Here is an 18417-nt window from a genome sequence, read left to right as displayed (position 1 = left end):
GTGCCGGATTGCAGTGTCACAGGGCCAAATAGTCCAAGCAAATACTCATTTCAGAGGATTTATGATATTCCGAGCGAAATTTTCATAACGATATTTTGTCAAATTAACAGCGTAAAAAGTGTAAGAAGCCGGTTTATACAGTTCATTGTAAGTTTTTCTTCCTTTGTGTGCTAATATTTTATCATATTAGTCTATAATTTAAAATATTTTGTGTAAAAACATAATCTGTTACTTTACGCTAGGGCTTGACAAAATGTTCACATGACAGTATCGATAACTTGTCGGTATATTAATAGCTATGTAATTATTTCTTCACAAGACATCATTAAGATATTAGCTTTTATAACCGACTTCAAATAATAACGATTGTTATACCTTTTTGAAGGTGTTCATGTATAGCGGTAAACTTAAACTTCACTTTCCAACACAGTAAGAGTTACATTAAGATAAGTCTGCAACGATTTTGATGGCAAACGCAGTGCAAGTGTTATTTATACGTCATAATGTCGTAGAATTTTAACGTTTAAAATAACATATTTGAAAAAGTAGTCGATAAAGCAATCAAACATCGACAGATTATTAATACGTTGTAACATGACATCACTATTTTTGATCTCACATAGACAAATTACGCACACACTTGCATTTCATTTTTGGTCACACTTTCGAAGATTGACAGTTGTTCTTTGTCATATAATTCTTTGGCCACATTGCTTTGTTGCTTGTCATGGCGGTTCGTAGGTTTTACTTACGTGCAATTTCTTTTTTAAAAGCCTTCGTTTCTTTTCCAAAACAGTCAAACGTGATAAGAACATATATACATATATACATTTATATGTATAGTTTGCTTTTTTTATATTCACTGAATAGGTATATTTCTCTCTCTGCACCAATTGTAGATGTCTGTTTGGCCCTATGGTTGACTGGTAGAGAATGCCATTTGGCATTAAGTCCGCCATTTGTACATTTTTGTATATACTTTGTGCAATAAAGTTTAAATAAATAAATAAGAACATACAGTGAGTAAACTAAGTTGTTTCAGTGCGAAATATGTGACAGTTGATACGCTCGCGAAAATCGCAAAAAAGGAAGTTTATGGCGAAATTTCCATTAGATGAAGACCGGTAAGTATTGGTTTAGATACTTTGAGCCTTGTTTTGGTGTAGCAGGCTATAAACACATCGAAAATTAAATATTTCATATCCACTTTCATTGTGAACTAGGGATGTACTACAAATATCGATATCGACTGCAGCCTAATTTTTTATCAATGTAAATAAAATAAAATGAGTGAATTTCTTGGTTTAGTCGCACCAATAAAAGTCTGCAGCGGATTTGATAGCCCACGCAGCGTAAGTGTTATTTATACGTCATAATTTCATAGAAGTTTGACGTTTAAAATGACACTTGCACTGCGTGGGATACCAAAATCGCTGCAGACTTTTTACGGTCTGACTATATACAACATGACTATAATTATTTCTCCGAATATTTTTAGTGGAAAATTATTTATCATCTGTGCATTAATGGAATGGACATTACATTATACTATATATTTTTGGAATCTAGTAATAGGAGATATTACTGCAATGTTCTGCCGCCAGAGTGCAGCACTACCGACTCTAGTAAATTCATAGACTAACTTATACATACTCTGCCTGTTTTGTGACAAGTTTTCACAGACAATAAATTATGACATTGATGCATCAAGGCGGTTTGTTAACAAGGTCCAGGTTAACAAGGTTACTTACCTGGTAAACGCGAAAATCGATTAGTTATCTGCCTCTTTAAATATCTCTGGAATATGCAAGAGTGATAGAGAGGTTAGATAACGAAATTTCGATTTTCTTGTTTCACGGTAGACCCCCAGATTGTGACAGTGCTATAACCGCAAGAATCGAAGTTCGCAAATTGCGGGCATTTTTCTCTATCACTCTAGTTACGCCTTCATTGGAGCAAAAGAAAAAGACCCATGCAATTCTCTCAGATAGTGGTAGTGGCGCTAAGCAGAGTTTTGCGTAATATTCCCTACTATTTAAGATTTTAACCTAATATATAAGGGGTCATCCATTAATTTACGTCACACGTTTAGGGGATGGGAGGGGGTCAAGAAAATGTGACATGTTGTGACATGGGGGAGGGGGGAGTCACAAACATTGTGACGTCATTTTAATTTCATCACTATTCATCAGTAACCGATAATTAAATTATATTTTTTTATTCGCTGTACATTTAAATAATGAGGTTTTGGAAGTAGGTAATTTTCGTTCCTAATTGGTTTTCTGTTATAAAATTACTAATATTTCTTTTACCAAAAATATTTTTTTACTAAAAAAATAATGCCGAGTTAGTATTGCTGATTTCGTAGAAAACAAAATTGCCTAAAATGTGATGTCACACCAGGTGGGGAGGGATTTGCAAAATGTGACCAAGTGTGACAAGGAGGGGGGGAGGGGTCAAAAAACCTAGAAATTCGTGTGACGTAATTAATGGATGATCCCTAAGAAAATGCATGTGTGTCTGTTTTAAATATTAAATGTTTTCAGATGCAGGCAGTGGGTCAAATAAGTTGTAAAGGAAGACTTAATTTTATTATTCAAGAATATAATGCATAGAAAAAAAACGTTAAATCAGGTGAACACACATTTTCCTCTGTTACCTGTGGGCCGTCGAACCTTCGGCATGTATTTTAAATTATTAAACAAAATCATTTTACATAGTTTTATTTTAACAAAAAAAATCGTGTTCACATTTAAGTCCAACCATGTATTAGTCCACTCAAATAACACTATGTATAACATACGATTTAAACAAGGCCCCAACGTTGTCTGTTCTCTTTGACGGCGCAGCAACTAGTATCATTTCTCTCTCCTCGCTCTAACGATATAACTTTATCGACATGGCTACAGCAAGGTGGGCCACATTGTTAATCGTACAATAAACAAAAGTGGTAACAGTGACAGCTCGCTGAGACGTAATCTTTAAGTATAATATATCTATGGCTTTGACAGTTCTTTGTCGTACATGTTGGTAATGATTGGAGAACCAAACATACACAGACTGATCAAGTCGCAAGTATGGAGGTCCCGTCTTTTAAAACGTAGTGATTTAATACTCTTTGTGTGGATTGTTGACCACACAACTGCCCCGGAAACCCACGTGTAAATGCACTTTGTCGTATAACTGGTCTTAGAAGAGCTATTTTACAGTCTATTACTCGTTTTGAAGTACTGATGTGATGGAAACGGTAAACCAGTGCCACTGCTGCCTGCAGCGGCCTCCGGCGAAAGATTTGAGGACACCGTACACTCGTCTCGGCATAACGGAAATATACTCGGTCATGATCGAAGAATGCTTTGTAATCAAGGTAAGTAACGACGCAGAATATTTTCATTAAATTGGCGACGCATGACCTAAATACGAGTACGTAACCGATGTAGTATTCGCAAAATACCATTTTGCTAAACCCTACATCGCCACTGCCTGAAATCTGCTGTAACTAGAGATGGGTAACTCAGGAGTGATAGATAAAAAAGATATATATCTTTCTCTTTTCATGAATCACTCTTCTTGTCTTTACGAATCCGAATGTATCAGTATATCCGTACAGCTCTCACTCCCTCAGCAACAATTTACTAAAGCGATAAGCGATGTCTCGGTCGCGCGTCGGCCGAAGTAACACGAAAGAGCGACAGCGGTCGTTCGGGCGGGTTCGGATGCGTCATTCGCTAAATATTCCGCGAGAAGTAGATATAGTAAGTATAGTATTTCTCGCTCGCTACTACTACTACTCTCTCTCTCACACACACACTCATAAGATGACGCATAGTCAGCAAGTGCCGATACTGTTGCGAGCGGGACAACTGATATATACGGATATAAAGATATAAAAGAGTGATACATATCCCAGTGATAGAAAGATATATATCACTCTTTTCTTTCTACTGACACATTTCGCCCATCTCTAGCTGTAACCACAGAGTAAAGACCCTTGCAGCTACTTGTTTATAATTATTTCTTACTTAGGATCAACTAAAGTAACTAAGCGAAACCGAAAAGCTTTAATACTAACCTATAAAAAATATTTGCCATATATTCGGCAGAATACGAACATGCCAAATACCGAATATTCGGCCCAATAAATAGTAGCCCTATAACTTTCAAATATTTTTTTATTACATAGAATATGCTTTGAGATGAGTCTTGTGTGCAAAGAATATACATAAATTGAAGGATGGTGGGGGTCAGAATGGGGCTAATGTAAGTAGGATTAGTAGGATAGTATCTTAGTAGTGTGCTTTTTTTTAGTTTTCTTTAGTGTCTTTGTTAGAATTTTTTTTTGTCTTTTATGTGCATATGTTTTTGTTTTAGATTTTAAGTTTTGACATGTATTTTAGTGTAAATAAAGAATATATTTAGTAAAATTTAAGGATAGTAACAAATATACTACATTTTGCAGCTGACACCAAGCAACAATGGCAAGAGTGGTATCTGCGAGGTGTGTCTGGGGCGGCTGCGGGAGGCGTGCCACTTCAAGATGCAGGTGCAGCACTGCCAGGCCGAGCTGCAGGAGAGGTTGGAGGGAGGACTGAGGGTCAAAGGTAAATATTAAGCTTGATATCAAGTTATTTGTAATCACAGTTAGTCCCATTATCATCATTTCAGGATCTGATGATGGCATTATGGAGAAATCGAGGGAACACTTCAATATTATAGGCATTAGGCACACCTATAGTGATATTCAATCGTGTATTTTTATAGTAATTTATGCATACTCGTATTGTTTGGTGCCAGCAACTCGTTCTGTGGCTATTTATCATATATTTTGTTTCCAATAACAAGGAAATAGTTTGTTATATTTTAACTTGTTCAATTTTAGATGAACCTGAAGATGGCGCGTGCAGCGAGCCTTCCGAGCCGTCTCTACGTAAGTATCTAGAGTCGTATTCAGAACTTGGTAGAATATCTTGACAGCAGTTATAAAAGGAAACAAATTGAGCGCTACTTACAGGAAGGCGTGCAGCTTCCATTTTGAGTATTATTTGATACTAGCTGACCCAGTGAACTTCGTTTCACCTACGTAAATACGGATTATACAATCATTGTATTACAGGCATTATATCAACAAATACGTATACGTACCAAAATTTTTCGGTTAGTATCTGTTGTATCGGTTCACTATTATATGACTTGTACGAAACAGGCAACATTATACTAAAATATGTCAATGTCTTGCATTCAAATAAGCTTGTGGAATATAACGCGAAGTTTTCAAATTATCATTACACACATCTTTGATTCCAAAATAATCATCATTTTCGAATTCTGCACTCCCTGAAACCTATAAAACGACACCTATGACGACTTTCATGACAAAGTGCACGGCAGACATCTTGGATTCCAAAACAGTCATTATTTTCGAAACCGGTACTCCCTAAAACCTATAAAACGACACCCGTGACGACTTTTATGACAAAGTGCACGGCAGACATCTTAGATTCCAAAATAGTCATTATTTTCGAAACCGGCACTCCCTAAAACCTACAAAACGACACCCATGATGACTTTTATGACAAAGTGCACGGCAGACATCTTGGATTCCAAAACAGTCATCATTTTTGAATTCTGCACTCCGTAAAACCTATAAAACGACATCCATGACGACTTTTATGTCAAAGTGCACGGCAGAGATCTTGGATTCCAAAAGAGTCATTATTTTCGAAACCGGCTCTCCCTAAAACCTATAAAACTACACCCATGACGACTTTTATGACAAAGTGCACGGCAGACATCTCGGATTCCAAAATAGTCATCATTTTCGAAACCGGCACTCCCTAAAACCTATAAAACGACACCCATGATGACTTTTATGACAAAGTGCACGGCAGACATCTTGGATTCCAAAACAGTCATCATTTACAAAACCGGCACTCCCTAAAACCTATAAAACGACATCCATGACCCATAACCCTGATGAGTTTCCTATAAGCAAGACCTACTCTGCGAGAAGAAAACCTGCACTGTCGGTACCCACGCATAGACTCCAGAAGTCAGGGAAGTCCTTAAATGTGGTAGGTGCCAAAATCTATAATAAATTACCTGAGGTAATAAAAAATTGAGTACCTACTGAACGACGCTTCACACGTGAACTCAAAACGTTTTGCACAACAAAAGCATACTACTCGGTGAAAGAATTTTTGGATGAATGACTAAATATGTCGAAAGTCGTAACCATGAAATGAATATGTATAGGTATAATTATAACTTTCATGACATTTCATCTGTATAATTCAATTCAATGAAATTGTGTTTAAATTATGTTCAGTATAATTAATTAATCATTATATTTAATCAAATTAACTTGCATTGAAGCGTATTGACTTGTATATAAATGTAAATTTCATTTAATATTATAATAATGTTTGTTCCCCTAATTGTAAATAATTTATGAATATGACGATGTACAATTAATACAAATAAAATATAATCTATTCTATTCTATTCATGATGACTTTTATGTCAAAGTGCACGACAGACATCTTGGATTCCAAAACAGTCATCATTTTCGAATTCTGCACTCCGTAAAACCTATAAAACGACATCCATGACGACTTTTATGTCAAAGTGCACGGCAGACATCTCGGATTACAAAACAGTCATCATTTTCGAAACCGGCACTCCCTAAAACCTATAAAACGACACCCATGATGACTTTTATATCAAACTGCACGTCAGACATATTTAGATTCCAAAACAGTCATCATTTTCGAATTCTGCACTCCCTAAAACCTATAAAACGACATCCATGACGACTTTTATGATCAAGTGCACGGTAGACATCTCGGATTCCAAAATAGTCATTATTTTCGAAACCGGCACTCCCTAAAACCTATAAAACGACACCCATGATGACTTTTATGACAAAGTGCACGGCAGACATCTTGGATTCCAAAACAGTCATCATTTACAAAACCGGCACTCCCTGAAACCTATAAAACGACATCCATGACGACTTTTATGACAAAGTGCACGGTCGACATCTTGGATTCTAAAACAGTTAACATTTTCGAAACCGGCATCCCTAAAACCTATAAAACGACACCCATGATGACTTTTATGACAAAGCGTTTGGCTGCCATCTTTTTTTTTACGTACAAAAATGACCCCCTGTCAACTTTCAATCGAGATTTAATCGAAAATTTAGTCGATTAATATTCAGATTAATTCAATTTCAATCGTATGTTAGGTCGACTAAATTAATCGCGAATAATTTAATTGACGATTAAATTTGACGATTTACTTTTTTATTCGATTAATTAGTCGAATAAAAAGTTATTCGATTAATACTCATCTGTGGTCAAGTCTGTCGTTTCGATTCATATGACATTTCCGTAATTTGATGAAAATCGACTAAAAAGAAACCAAATGACAATAAAATGAAATTCGATGTGAAAAAAAGGTTATTTAATAATACAAAGTTGCAAAAATCGGCATTAAAATCGATTAGACTAATTCGTTTATAATCGCTACATTTGACAAACGTGATTGTGGAGTGTAGACTGTAACTTTTCGTGATGGGGGTTCGTTGGGAGAAGCGTAGAAACTCAGCAAACTGGAACGCTGCTGGCCGCTGTTGTCTCGAAGTCCGCTATACCTCCATTTACCGGTATATGTGTTGTGTGAAATGAAAACACATATATTTGTTTATTTACTGGAGAGTGTTCAGGCAGGTAGCTCTCTTGATGTCTCTGATATCTCTGAATAAGCTACAAACGGCTCCGGCTTATATAGTAAAACACAAGGCCGTTTGGTACCTTTTTCAACTAGTGGGTGTATCATGCAGAGTCAGTAATGTATATTTTTGCCAATCTCGTTAATTATAAGCACGTATGAAAGGAGCACGAATCCTAGACTTATAAATAGGTACAATATTAAGCACGTATGAAAGGAGCATGAATCCTAGACTTATAACTAGATATAAAACATTCCACGCAATTCATTTGACATAATATACGAGCACAAAGTAAAACATGATATACAAAAGTAAAAATAGCAACCTAAACGTAAAGACTAATTTAACACATACATGAACCCTAATAGCTATTTACAACAGTCTCCCCCACGTGTGTCAACACCGTCTTCATGCGCGGAGTAAATGGGGATAAGTCTAGAAACTGGGCGGCGGACGTCACCTGCGCATGTGCGAACAATGGCCACTCTCACATGACCATCTGGGCCAGGAAATAGCTGGGCGATTACGCCTCTGGGCCACGTTCCTCGTGGCATGGAGCTATCCGCAATGATGACTACGTCACCTTCATGCAGTTTTCTCACGTTTTGATGAGCACCGGGCCTGGGGAGGAGGCTGGGTCGGTATTCCCGCTGCCAGCGCCTCCAAAATTGGTCGGCTAGCGTTTGCGCTGTTTTCCACGAAGAGAGTGACATAGTTGCGTCTGTGAAGACACCCAGTGGCGACATGGCACTTGATCGACCGATAAGAAAGTGATTCGGCGTCAGGGCTTCGATGTCTAAATCTGGATTCACTGGTGTCAGCGGTCTGGAATTGACTATGTGCTCTGATTCTAGCAGTAAAGTATGTAGAACTTCTTCGTGGGGTGCTCTTTCTTTCAGTACTACTTTTAATGCGGTTTTAACGAGCCGTTCCCAGGCACCGCCAGCGGAGGGGTTGCCGGGTGGACTTTTCTTCCATTTTATGGCTCGCTCGGTCAAGAAGGGCTTGAGACTGTCGGGCAGCGTGTTTTTGGCCTCTGCCAGTTCTCTTTCCGCGCCGTGGAAGTTGGTAGCGTTGTCGGAATAGAGAACTGTAGGCGTGCCGCGTCGCGCTATCATTCGGCGTAGCGACAGTATCATGGAGGATGCCGAAAGTGAGGCGGCAAGCTCCAGATGTACCGCGCGAGTCGTGAGGCATGTGTATAGTACACCCCACCTTTTCTCGCGGCGGCGGCCTATAGTTATGTGCATGGGGCCAAACAGGTCTACGGCTGCAGCGGTAAACGGCGGCTGATTCGCTTTTAGCCTTTCTGGCGGCAAGTCACCTATGGGAACTTTGATTGGCGTTCCCCTATAGGTTCTGCACCATTGGCATTTATTCGTTATATAGCGAATGCTACCGCGCAGCCCGATAATGTAGTACCTTTGTTTCAACTCGTTGATGACGGTCGCGTGGTTGCCGTGATTGTAGAGTGCATGAAAATGCTGTACTAATAACTTGACGAAATCTTCTTTCCCATGTAAAATAGGCATGTGCGTGTTTTTATCGATTCTAGCATTTAGTACGATGATTCCGTTTTTGTCAAGTTGTACAGCGATTTTGTATAGCGGAGATTTCTTCAGGAGTGGCCGCCCAGTTTCCAGAAGCTTGATGTCCTCCGGAAATGCAGCATGTTGACTCCGTCGGATTAGCAATATCTCTGCTAAATCTAAATGCCCCTTATTTATCTCTATGTCTGTTTTCTTAGCGAACAATGCGGCTTTGAAAACCTCGGCGGCAACCAGAATACTAGCGGTGGCGCGAACTAATCGTACGTTATTAATAATGAACGATCGCCACGCGGGTGCGAGTGAGACGGGTATAGGCGAGTCCCAATCGAAACGTAACGTATCGCGATCTTGCTCAATTATTTCGATCTGTAAAGACTCTAACAGGTCGGGGCCAGCCAACAGCGCGCTGTTAAACGAACGTCTGTAAGCTGTGGCTGCCGTGTCCCAAACTAATCGCATTTTCCCGCTTTGCGGCTGAAAAGTTGGGAAGTGCGCCAGAGGCCACGTCCGGGGTGCCTCGGGGGGCGGCGGCGAGTCCATTTTCTCCGCGTAACCTTTGTCAAGCAACATATGCTTTGCGTATTCGGCTTTAAGTTTCGCATCGTGGTCTAGCTTTCGTTCTAGACTGTACGGCCGTTGCAATGCTTGCGCTCGGTTATCGGGGAGTTTCTCGTCATCTGATCGCCACAGTAAGCCCGAGTGATACCTTTGCTCCCCCGGTATCTTCTCGCAGGTGGATTCTAACAAATCTAGCGCACGTTGGCCGGGGTCGGCCCGAGGTACCTTCTGCGAAACGCCTAATGATTCTGTCTCAGAATGTCGTTTCGCAAGTTGTAAGGCCTCGTCTTCCGTGGTATTAGGCTTTGCGTGCCCAACAAATTGTACCGCAGGTGCGATGCTGTCCGCAGTTTCGTGTATCGTCAAAGCCATTACCGCGCCTTCGTCAAATAGCGCGAGGGTTTGGACGGTACCTAACGGTTCCGACACCTCTTCAGGAATGACTTTGAGACACGTCTGCGGCAGCCTAACATTGAGTACTGCAGGTGCCGCCGGGACACTATTACCGTTCGCGGATGCGGCCGCGCTTAATCCGTGTAATAGTTTATTATGTCCGGCTTCGCACTGACTCATGCCACACGCGACATATTTACATTTAAAACGCGCACGGTGACTCGCGCCTAAACATCTATAGCACAATCTAGTACCCTTCACCAAGTCCCATCGCTCAGATATAGTCGCGGCTAGAAATTTCGAACACTCGCTAACTTTGTGTTCTTTGCCGTTCTTACATATGGCGCACGCATCGCGCGAGACAGAGACAGACGATATCTCCCGCTGGGGCTTAGCTCCGGTTGACGCTGGCTTTTTTAAATTACCATCGCGGCGCTTTACTTGAGCTATAGTTGATTTACTAGTACGCGATCTATTTCCCGTATCACGTGTGTATGACTCGCGGGAATCTGACTCCGAATCCGAACTATAGTCGCGAAGGGACGCGGGGGCGCGGGACCTAGCGAGAGCGTGGCTCGATCGACTGGGCTCGCGCACAGAGGAAACCGCGTTTCGTTCATTTCGCGATCTATCATACGTATCACGGTAGAACGCGGGGTCGCGAGACCTAGAGAGAGCTTGGCTCGATCTTCTGGGTTCGCGCGCAGAGGAAACCGCGCTCACTGCATTCCGTGATCCGTTAGACGTATCACGCGTGTACGTTTCGTGGCAATCTGACTCCGAATCAGAACTAACGTCGCGAGAGTACGCGGGGGCGCCGGACCCAGCGAGAGCGTTGCTCAATCGACTGGGTTCGCGCACAGCGTTTACCGCGTTTCGCGATCTATTAGACGTATCACGCGTGTACGTCTCGTGGTAATCTGACTCCGAATCCGAACTAACGTCGCGAGAGTACGCGGGGGCGCCGGACCCAGCGAGAGCGTTGCTCAATCGACTGGGTTCGCGCACAGCGTTTACCGCGTTTCGCGATCTATTAGACGTATCACGGTAGAACGCGGGGGCACGAGACCCAGAGAGAGCTTGGCTCGATCTTCTCGGTTCGTGCACAGAGGAAACCGCATTCACTGCATTCCGTGATCGGTTAGACGGCTTATATCGGTTTATGCGCTTGGCCGCAGTACTAATTTCGTTAAGAAACTCGGAAATTGCTACTAACCCGGGTGATTCTACGTTAGACTGCCTGTATTTGGCCCATTCATAGCGCACTATCAGATTTAATTTATCCACGATTTTATTCACGAGCTCAGGCGCGTGCAAGTATTTCTCTTGACGCAAGGATCTAATGGTGGCGACGGCATTCGCTACATGCGCGGCGAATGAGGCTATATTCGAATTGTCTTCGTATAAACGCGGCATGAGTTTAACATTATGAATTTCCGTAAGAACAATCTCCTCAGGGTCGCCGAACTGCCGTTCCAGCGCTTCCATTATCTCGTACGGATCCTGAACTGTGTACATTATTGATTTTACGGCCGTCCGAGCTTCGCCCTTAAGTGCGCGCCTAATCCGACTGACGTTATTGACGGCACTAAACATGGGCGACGTATCTTCGAACTCTGCCCTAAATGATATCCACTCGGTGATATCTCCGCCGAATGCAGGTAATTCCGGCGGTTTATGGTACATTGGCGCGTAGGTACCGTGCGGTACCTCTAAAATGCGCGGGGTTGGTTTGCTAGTCCGATCGACGACTGCTCGCGGCGGCGGTGGCGCGGTCTGTTTCGGCGGCGGGATTTTAACGTTTTCCTGTGCGATCTCGTGCTGTAACCTCGCTTGTCGTTCTACCCAACTTCTAGTACGTTCTTCGACGGTCGCGTCACTGCTGCCGACAGACTGCGCCTTCAGTTGCGCAACCTGCAGCCGTAAATGTGCAGTGTCGGACTCTGTCTTAGCAACGACTAGACGGGCTTTATGAACCTCGAGCTCGGCCATTAGCACGGCCAATTGATTATCGCGTTCCCTAACCGATTTGCGACTCCTATGTGAATCGCGATTAGACGGCGCCCGCGGCGGCGACGGCGGCGCATCGGCGTCTTTATTCACTAGCGTACCTGACCTACTACGATTTACTACGGTGGCATCTAACGTCTCCGAGTGTACCGACTCGGTTCCACCGGTAGCATTCGGGTTGCCACTGGTGCCCTTGCTCCACGTATTAGTCTCGTTGGACGTAGTCTTACCAGACGAGGGGGTAGGGGTATCCATGTTCGGTGCGGGCGCAGGCGGGCCCTTGGTGCGTGGGCGAAGGCTCCTTGCTTCCTTTTCGGACATCTTTCTGGCTGGAACCACTTCACTTTACACACGCGGGGGGTCCCTAACTTGACCTGCCTATGCCTATGACTGACCGTTGCCGTGCGCAACGTCAGTGCCCTAAGCGTGGATCCCTCGTGGCACTGAATCTCCCGCAATGGCAAAGTGCAATGCCTAGAACGTTCGATAGCAGTGTGTGGGTATCAACCATGTGACACATGCAACGAAAGTTGCCAGGACACGTGAGCGGAGGTAAACCTACGACGCTGCACGGTCCGTCCGGCAAGCCGGTAAATGGGTTACGGAAAAGGTATAGGGTTTGGGTCTAAACCGAAGCGAACTTCTAGGCTCAGCGCGTCCTTTATTCTTTCTTGCCGTCTGAGTCAAGCAACGTTCGCTTAAAACTCAGCGCGTACTTGTTTCTTTCTTGCTGTCTGAGTTAAGCAATGTCGCTTGAAACTCAGCGCGTACGTTTTTCTATCTTGATGTCTGAGTAAAGCTATGTCGCTTGAAACTCAGCGCGTACGTTTTTCTATCTTCATCCGGCTTCAAAAGGACCAAACTGTGGAGTGTAGACTGTAACTTTTCGTGATGGGGGTTCGTTGGGAGAAGCGTAGAAACTCAGCAAACTGGAACGCTGCTGGCCGCTGTTGTCTCGAAGTCCGCTATACCTCCATTTACCGGTATATGTGTTGTGTGAAATGAAAACACATATATTTGTTTATTTACTGGAGAGTGTTCAGGCAGGTAGCTCTCTTGATGTCTCTGATATCTCTGAATAAGCTACAAACGGCTCCGGCTTATATAGTAAAACACAAGGCCGTTTGGTACCTTTTTCAACTAGTGGGTGTATCATGCAGAGTCAGTAATGTATATTTTTGCCAATCTCGTTAATTATAAGCACGTATGAAAGGAGCACGAATCCTAGACTTATAAATAGGTACAATATTAAGCACGTATGAAAGGAGCATGAATCCTAGACTTATAACTAGATATAAAACATTCCACGCAATTCATTTGACATAATATACGAGCACAAAGTAAAACATGATATACAAAAGTAAAAATAGCAACCTAAACGTAAAGACTAATTTAACACATACATGAACCCTAATAGCTATTTACGACAGTGATGTAACCTTATGGTTACTATAGTGCATGCACAAATATAAATATGTCAATCCGTTGTCATTACTGTCACTATTTTACAATTTTAAAATCTCAAATACGGCGTAATCTTAATATTGTGGATATATCTTGTCGGTTCGAAACCCTTTTTTAAATACGTTCTTTAATTTGAGGCGAGAGTTTACCGTATCGACGGGATGAACATCAAATGTTTGACAGGTAAGATACATAGGAACATTTTGTATGGGATTGATTTTTCTTTCATTATTTTGTTTTCGTCAATTTTTTCAATGGTTTTAACAGTTATTTTTGCTATTCTGTGCCGAGACTAATCCAACAAATCAAAAACCATGAAAATCGGTCCAGCCGTTCTCGGCACGACTTTGTTTTATATATATAGATATTTTCAATAGCTCATATGTCAACAATGAAGGCCCGTCTTGATATCGCGCGGCGGCAGCGCGAGCAATGTTCGACCGCGGCAAACCTATATTAAGGCTCTCGAGCCAATTTCGGCACCATCTTGAACGTATGCGCGGCGGCAGGCGATCTGACGATCGACCACATTATATCACAATAATTAAATATTCGGAACGAAGTATAGCCAAATAGAAAAACCGGGCAAGTGCGAGTCGGACTCGCGCACGAAGGGTTCCGTACCATAATGCAAAAAAAAAAAACAAAAAAAAGCAAAAAAAAAACGGTCACACATCCAAGTACTGACCACTCCCGACGTTGCTTAACTTTGGTCAAAAATCACGTTTGTTGTATGGGAGCCCCATTTAAATCTTTATTTTATTCTGTTTTTAGTATTTGTTGTTATAGCGGCAATAGAAATACATCATCTGTGAAAATTTCAACTGTTTAGCTATCACGGTTCGTGAGATACAGCCTGGTGACAGACGGACGGACGGACAGCGAAGTCTTAGTAATAGGGTCCCGTTTTACCCTTTGGGTACGGAACCCTAAAAATGATGTGTTGCGATAATCAGATAATCAATACATTTACTGTTCCATAGAAACTGTTTAGTGCCGTATAATTTAGTTAAAGTACGACACTTTTCATTATCCATGTATAGGTATGCTGCCGCGCGAGCCAACTGAAATATGTACGCACCCGTCCCAATTACGCGCGAACATTCCTTTACCGCGCGTCGAAAAACCGACAATGAAAGGTACGTCGCGCGGCGCGTTCGAGCGAGCCAATGATCGAGTTGGCTCGCGAGCCAGCCCGGTATCCATTGGCGCGAGCCAATGTTAGATAGCTTGCCGCGCAATATGGAGACGGGGCTTAACATATCCGGGTTGAAATGTGTGATGGGAGCTTGCAAGGAGGAACCCTAGCTCTAAAAGCAATGTCGCGCGTGTGCACGGAGACGGAGCAGGCGAGCGGGTGAACGAACAATAGTAGCGCCGCTAACTGACGCATGATGTAAGTTGCGTGATAATAACGACGTTATCTGTCTCTTTCCCGGTCTTACTCTGGTCTTGCATATTTCTATTTTCTAGGTTCCTGGTAGACACTTCCTCAGGTATGCGATTCCAGCGTGGGACACGAACTAAATCACTTTTAAGCTGCCATTAAATAATAATCAATAATCAAGGAAAGATTATCTGGCATCGTTAAACTACTGCCAAGATGATAATGAGAATAAACAAAAGTGAGATATTATTACGTACTAGCGATCTATTCTTAGAGCAGATTTCTGCTATTTATTAACCGGCCTAAAGCAATGATGACGTAGCTTGTGTAACGCCATGTCTCAGAATGCTATACCTGGCGCAGGTATTATTGCATCATGGCTCACTCTAATGTGAATATTCACACTGTCGTTTCAGTGTCTTCAGCCGGCGAGTACGGAGTTAGCTCGGCGCCTCTGTCCCTGCGCTGTAGGCAGCAGCTCGCGCTGGCGTGCTCCGTGAGGCTCGAGCGCCTCCGCCGCAGTGTGCAGGACGTGACGTCACACCGCGAGCTAAGCCCCGCCAGCAGTGTGCAGGACGTGACGTCACACCGCGAGCCGAGCCCCACCAGCAGTGTGCAGGACGTGACGTCACACCGCGAGCCGAGCCCCGCCAGCAGTGTGCAGGACGTGACGTCACACCGCGAGCCGAGCCCCGCCAGCAGTGTGCAGGAAGTGACGTCACACCGCGAGCCGAGCCCCGCCAGCAGTGTGCAGGACGTGACGTCACACCGCGAGCCGAGTCCCGCCAGCAGTGTGCAGGACGTGACGTCACACCGCGAGCCGAGCGCCGCCAGCAGTGTGCAGGACGTGACGTCACACCGCGAGCCGAGCCCCGCCAGCAGTGTGCAGGACGTGACGTCACACCGCGAGCCGAGCCCCGCCAGTGTGCAGGACGTGCCCGCTCACACACCCGCCGAGGTACAAGCTCAAACACACGATACTCGCCCTACACACACCACACACAACTCTAGTTTAATCAAACATCAACAGGAACATATCGAACCACAAACGAACAAGCAGACCTACTGTTGCGACATGTGTAGTAAACAATTTACGTCAAAACTTACTTTAATCCGACATATCAGAACACATACACACCCGGAACATACATGCGGAGTTTGTAATGAAGCATTTCAAAATAACTTGTTACTGAATAAGCATTTAAGATTGCAATCAGCAGAGAGACCGTACGTGTGTGGAGAATGCAACAAGCGATTTGCAACAAAAAGCTTTTTGTATATACATAGAAGAACCCACACTGGAGTCAAACTATACAAATGTAAAGAATGTAACAAGCAATTCAAAGGAAGAGATGGTTTAAAGTACCATGAAAGAGTCCATAGTGGCGTGAAACCATACAAATGTAAAGAATGTAACAAGGAATTCAGACAAAAAAATCATTTAGTTACCCATGAAAGCATCCATAGTGGAATGAAACCATACAAATGTAATGAATGCAACAAAGAATTTACAGCCAAATATATATTAGTTAACCACGAGAGAACCCACACCGGTGAAAAACCATACAAATGTAAAGAATGTAACAAGGAATTTGCAAGAAAACAAATATTAAAAATCCACCAAAGAGTCCATAGTGATGTGAAACCATACAAATGTAAAGAATGTAACAAGGAATTCAGACAAAAAAATCATTTAGTTACCCATGAAAGCATCCATAGTGGAATGAAACCATACAAATGTAATGAATGCAACAAAGAATTTACAGCCAAATATATATTAGTTAACCACGAGAGAACACACACCGGTGAAAAACCATACAAATGTAAAGAATGTAACAAGGAATTTGCAAGAAAACAAATATTAAAAATCCACCAAAGAGTCCATAGTGATGTGAAACCATACAAATGTAAAGAATGTAACAAGGAATTCAGACAAAAAAATCATTTAGTTACCCATGAAAGCATCCATAGTGGAATGAAACCATACAAATGTAAAGAATGTAACAAGCAATTTACAAGAAAAGATTATTTAGTGAGACACGAAAGAGTCCATATTGGCGTGAAACCATACAAATGTAAAGAATGTAACAAGCAATTCACACATAAACATAATTTAGTTATCCATGAAAGAATCCATAGTAGAGTGAAACCATACAAGTGTAAAGAAAGTAACAAGGAATTCACGGCTAAACATTCTTTAGTTATCCATGAAAGAATCCATAGTGGATTAAAACCATACAAATGTAAAGAATTTAACAAGCGATACACATTAAGAGCTTCTTTAGTTTACCATGAAGAAACCCATAGTGGCGTGAAACCATACAAATGTAAAGAATGTCACAAAGAATTCATGCAAAAACATTCTTTAGTTATCCACGAAAGAGTCCATAGTGGCGTGAAACCATACAACTGTAGGGAATGTAACAAAAAATTTTCACAAAAATCTTCTTTAGTTATCCATGAAAGAATCCATAGTGGTGTGAAACCATACAAATGTAAAGAATGTGACAAGCAATTTACAAGAAAATATCTTTTAGAGATCCACCAAAGAGTCCATAGTGACGTGAAACCATACAAATGTAATAAACGTAACCAGCAATTAAGTCAAGAAGATAGTTTAGAGACACATAACATGAGTAACATCGGAGAGAAGCCGTATAGATGTGAAGAATGTAACAACCACTTTACATTAAAATCCGAATTAGAGAGACATAAAAAAATACACACCGATGAACAATCATACGAATGCGAAATATGTGAAACACTTTTTTTCGATGAAACAAGTTTAATGAAACATATTGAAACACATATATCCAGGATACCATAACTTTATTGTTTTGTAAAATTGTTTATAATAGCTCAGTTTAATGTTGTTATTCCATGTTTTTTATTCTTACTGCTACTGCTATTTTTATTGTTACTGCTATTTACTTCACCATATTGTTATAGTTGGTCAAGCAGATCTTGTCAGTAGAAAAAAGCGGCAAATTTGAAAAATGTAGGCGCGAAGGGATATCGTCTCATAGAAAGTTTGACTTTCGCGCCTTTTTCTACTGACAAGATTTGCTTGACCATCTATAGTTACTTTTCCATAGACAATATATTGTATAGTCAACCGAGTGAAGCTATTTATTATCCTATCTCACTTATCTGTAAACCACATTTCTTATATTATTATATAACTGATTCTAATTTTTCTATGGAGTCTAATTGAAGGAGAACAGCGCGGGGGTCTGAACATACTGGTCAGCTCTGTTGCCCTGTACCTCTACCCTGAGTTACGATTGCTAATGTTTATCTTTCAGTTGCACATCTGAATACAG

General features: G+C 41.8%; 1 protein-coding gene across 1 annotated transcript; it reads left to right on the top strand.

The window, feature by feature from the left end:
• The first annotated feature begins 3145 nt into the window (after positions 1 to 3145).
• Positions 3146 to 17970, top strand: LOC134803578 (zinc finger protein 271-like). The gene is made up of 4 exons (XM_063776378.1): positions 3146 to 3367; positions 4460 to 4601; positions 4880 to 4927; positions 15511 to 17970. The coding sequence occupies exons 1-4, from the start codon at positions 3239 to 3241 to the stop codon at positions 17919 to 17921; spliced, it is 2730 nt and encodes a 909-aa protein (XP_063632448.1). The 5' UTR covers positions 3146 to 3238; the 3' UTR covers positions 17922 to 17970.
• Positions 17971 to 18417: the final 447 nt, after the last annotated feature.

Source organism: Cydia splendana, chromosome 26 (assembly GCF_910591565.1).
Source record: "Cydia splendana chromosome 26, ilCydSple1.2, whole genome shotgun sequence".
NCBI classification, from domain to species: domain Eukaryota; kingdom Metazoa; phylum Arthropoda; class Insecta; order Lepidoptera; family Tortricidae; genus Cydia; species Cydia splendana.
This window is presented reverse-complemented; position numbering and strand designations above follow the sequence as displayed.

Bases quoted from the DNA above. Each gene is read 5' to 3' on its own strand.
- LOC134803578 (XM_063776378.1), top strand. From the start codon at position 3,239: ATGGAAACGGTAAACCAGTGCCACTGCTGCCTGCAGCGGCCTCCGGCG. The intron at 4,602-4,879 runs GTAAATATTAAG...GTTCAATTTTAG, and splicing joins GGGAGGACTGAGGGTCAAAG to ATGAACCTGAAGATGGCGCG. The intron at 4,928-15,510 runs GTAAGTATCTAG...CTGTCGTTTCAG, and splicing joins GCCTTCCGAGCCGTCTCTAC to TGTCTTCAGCCGGCGAGTAC.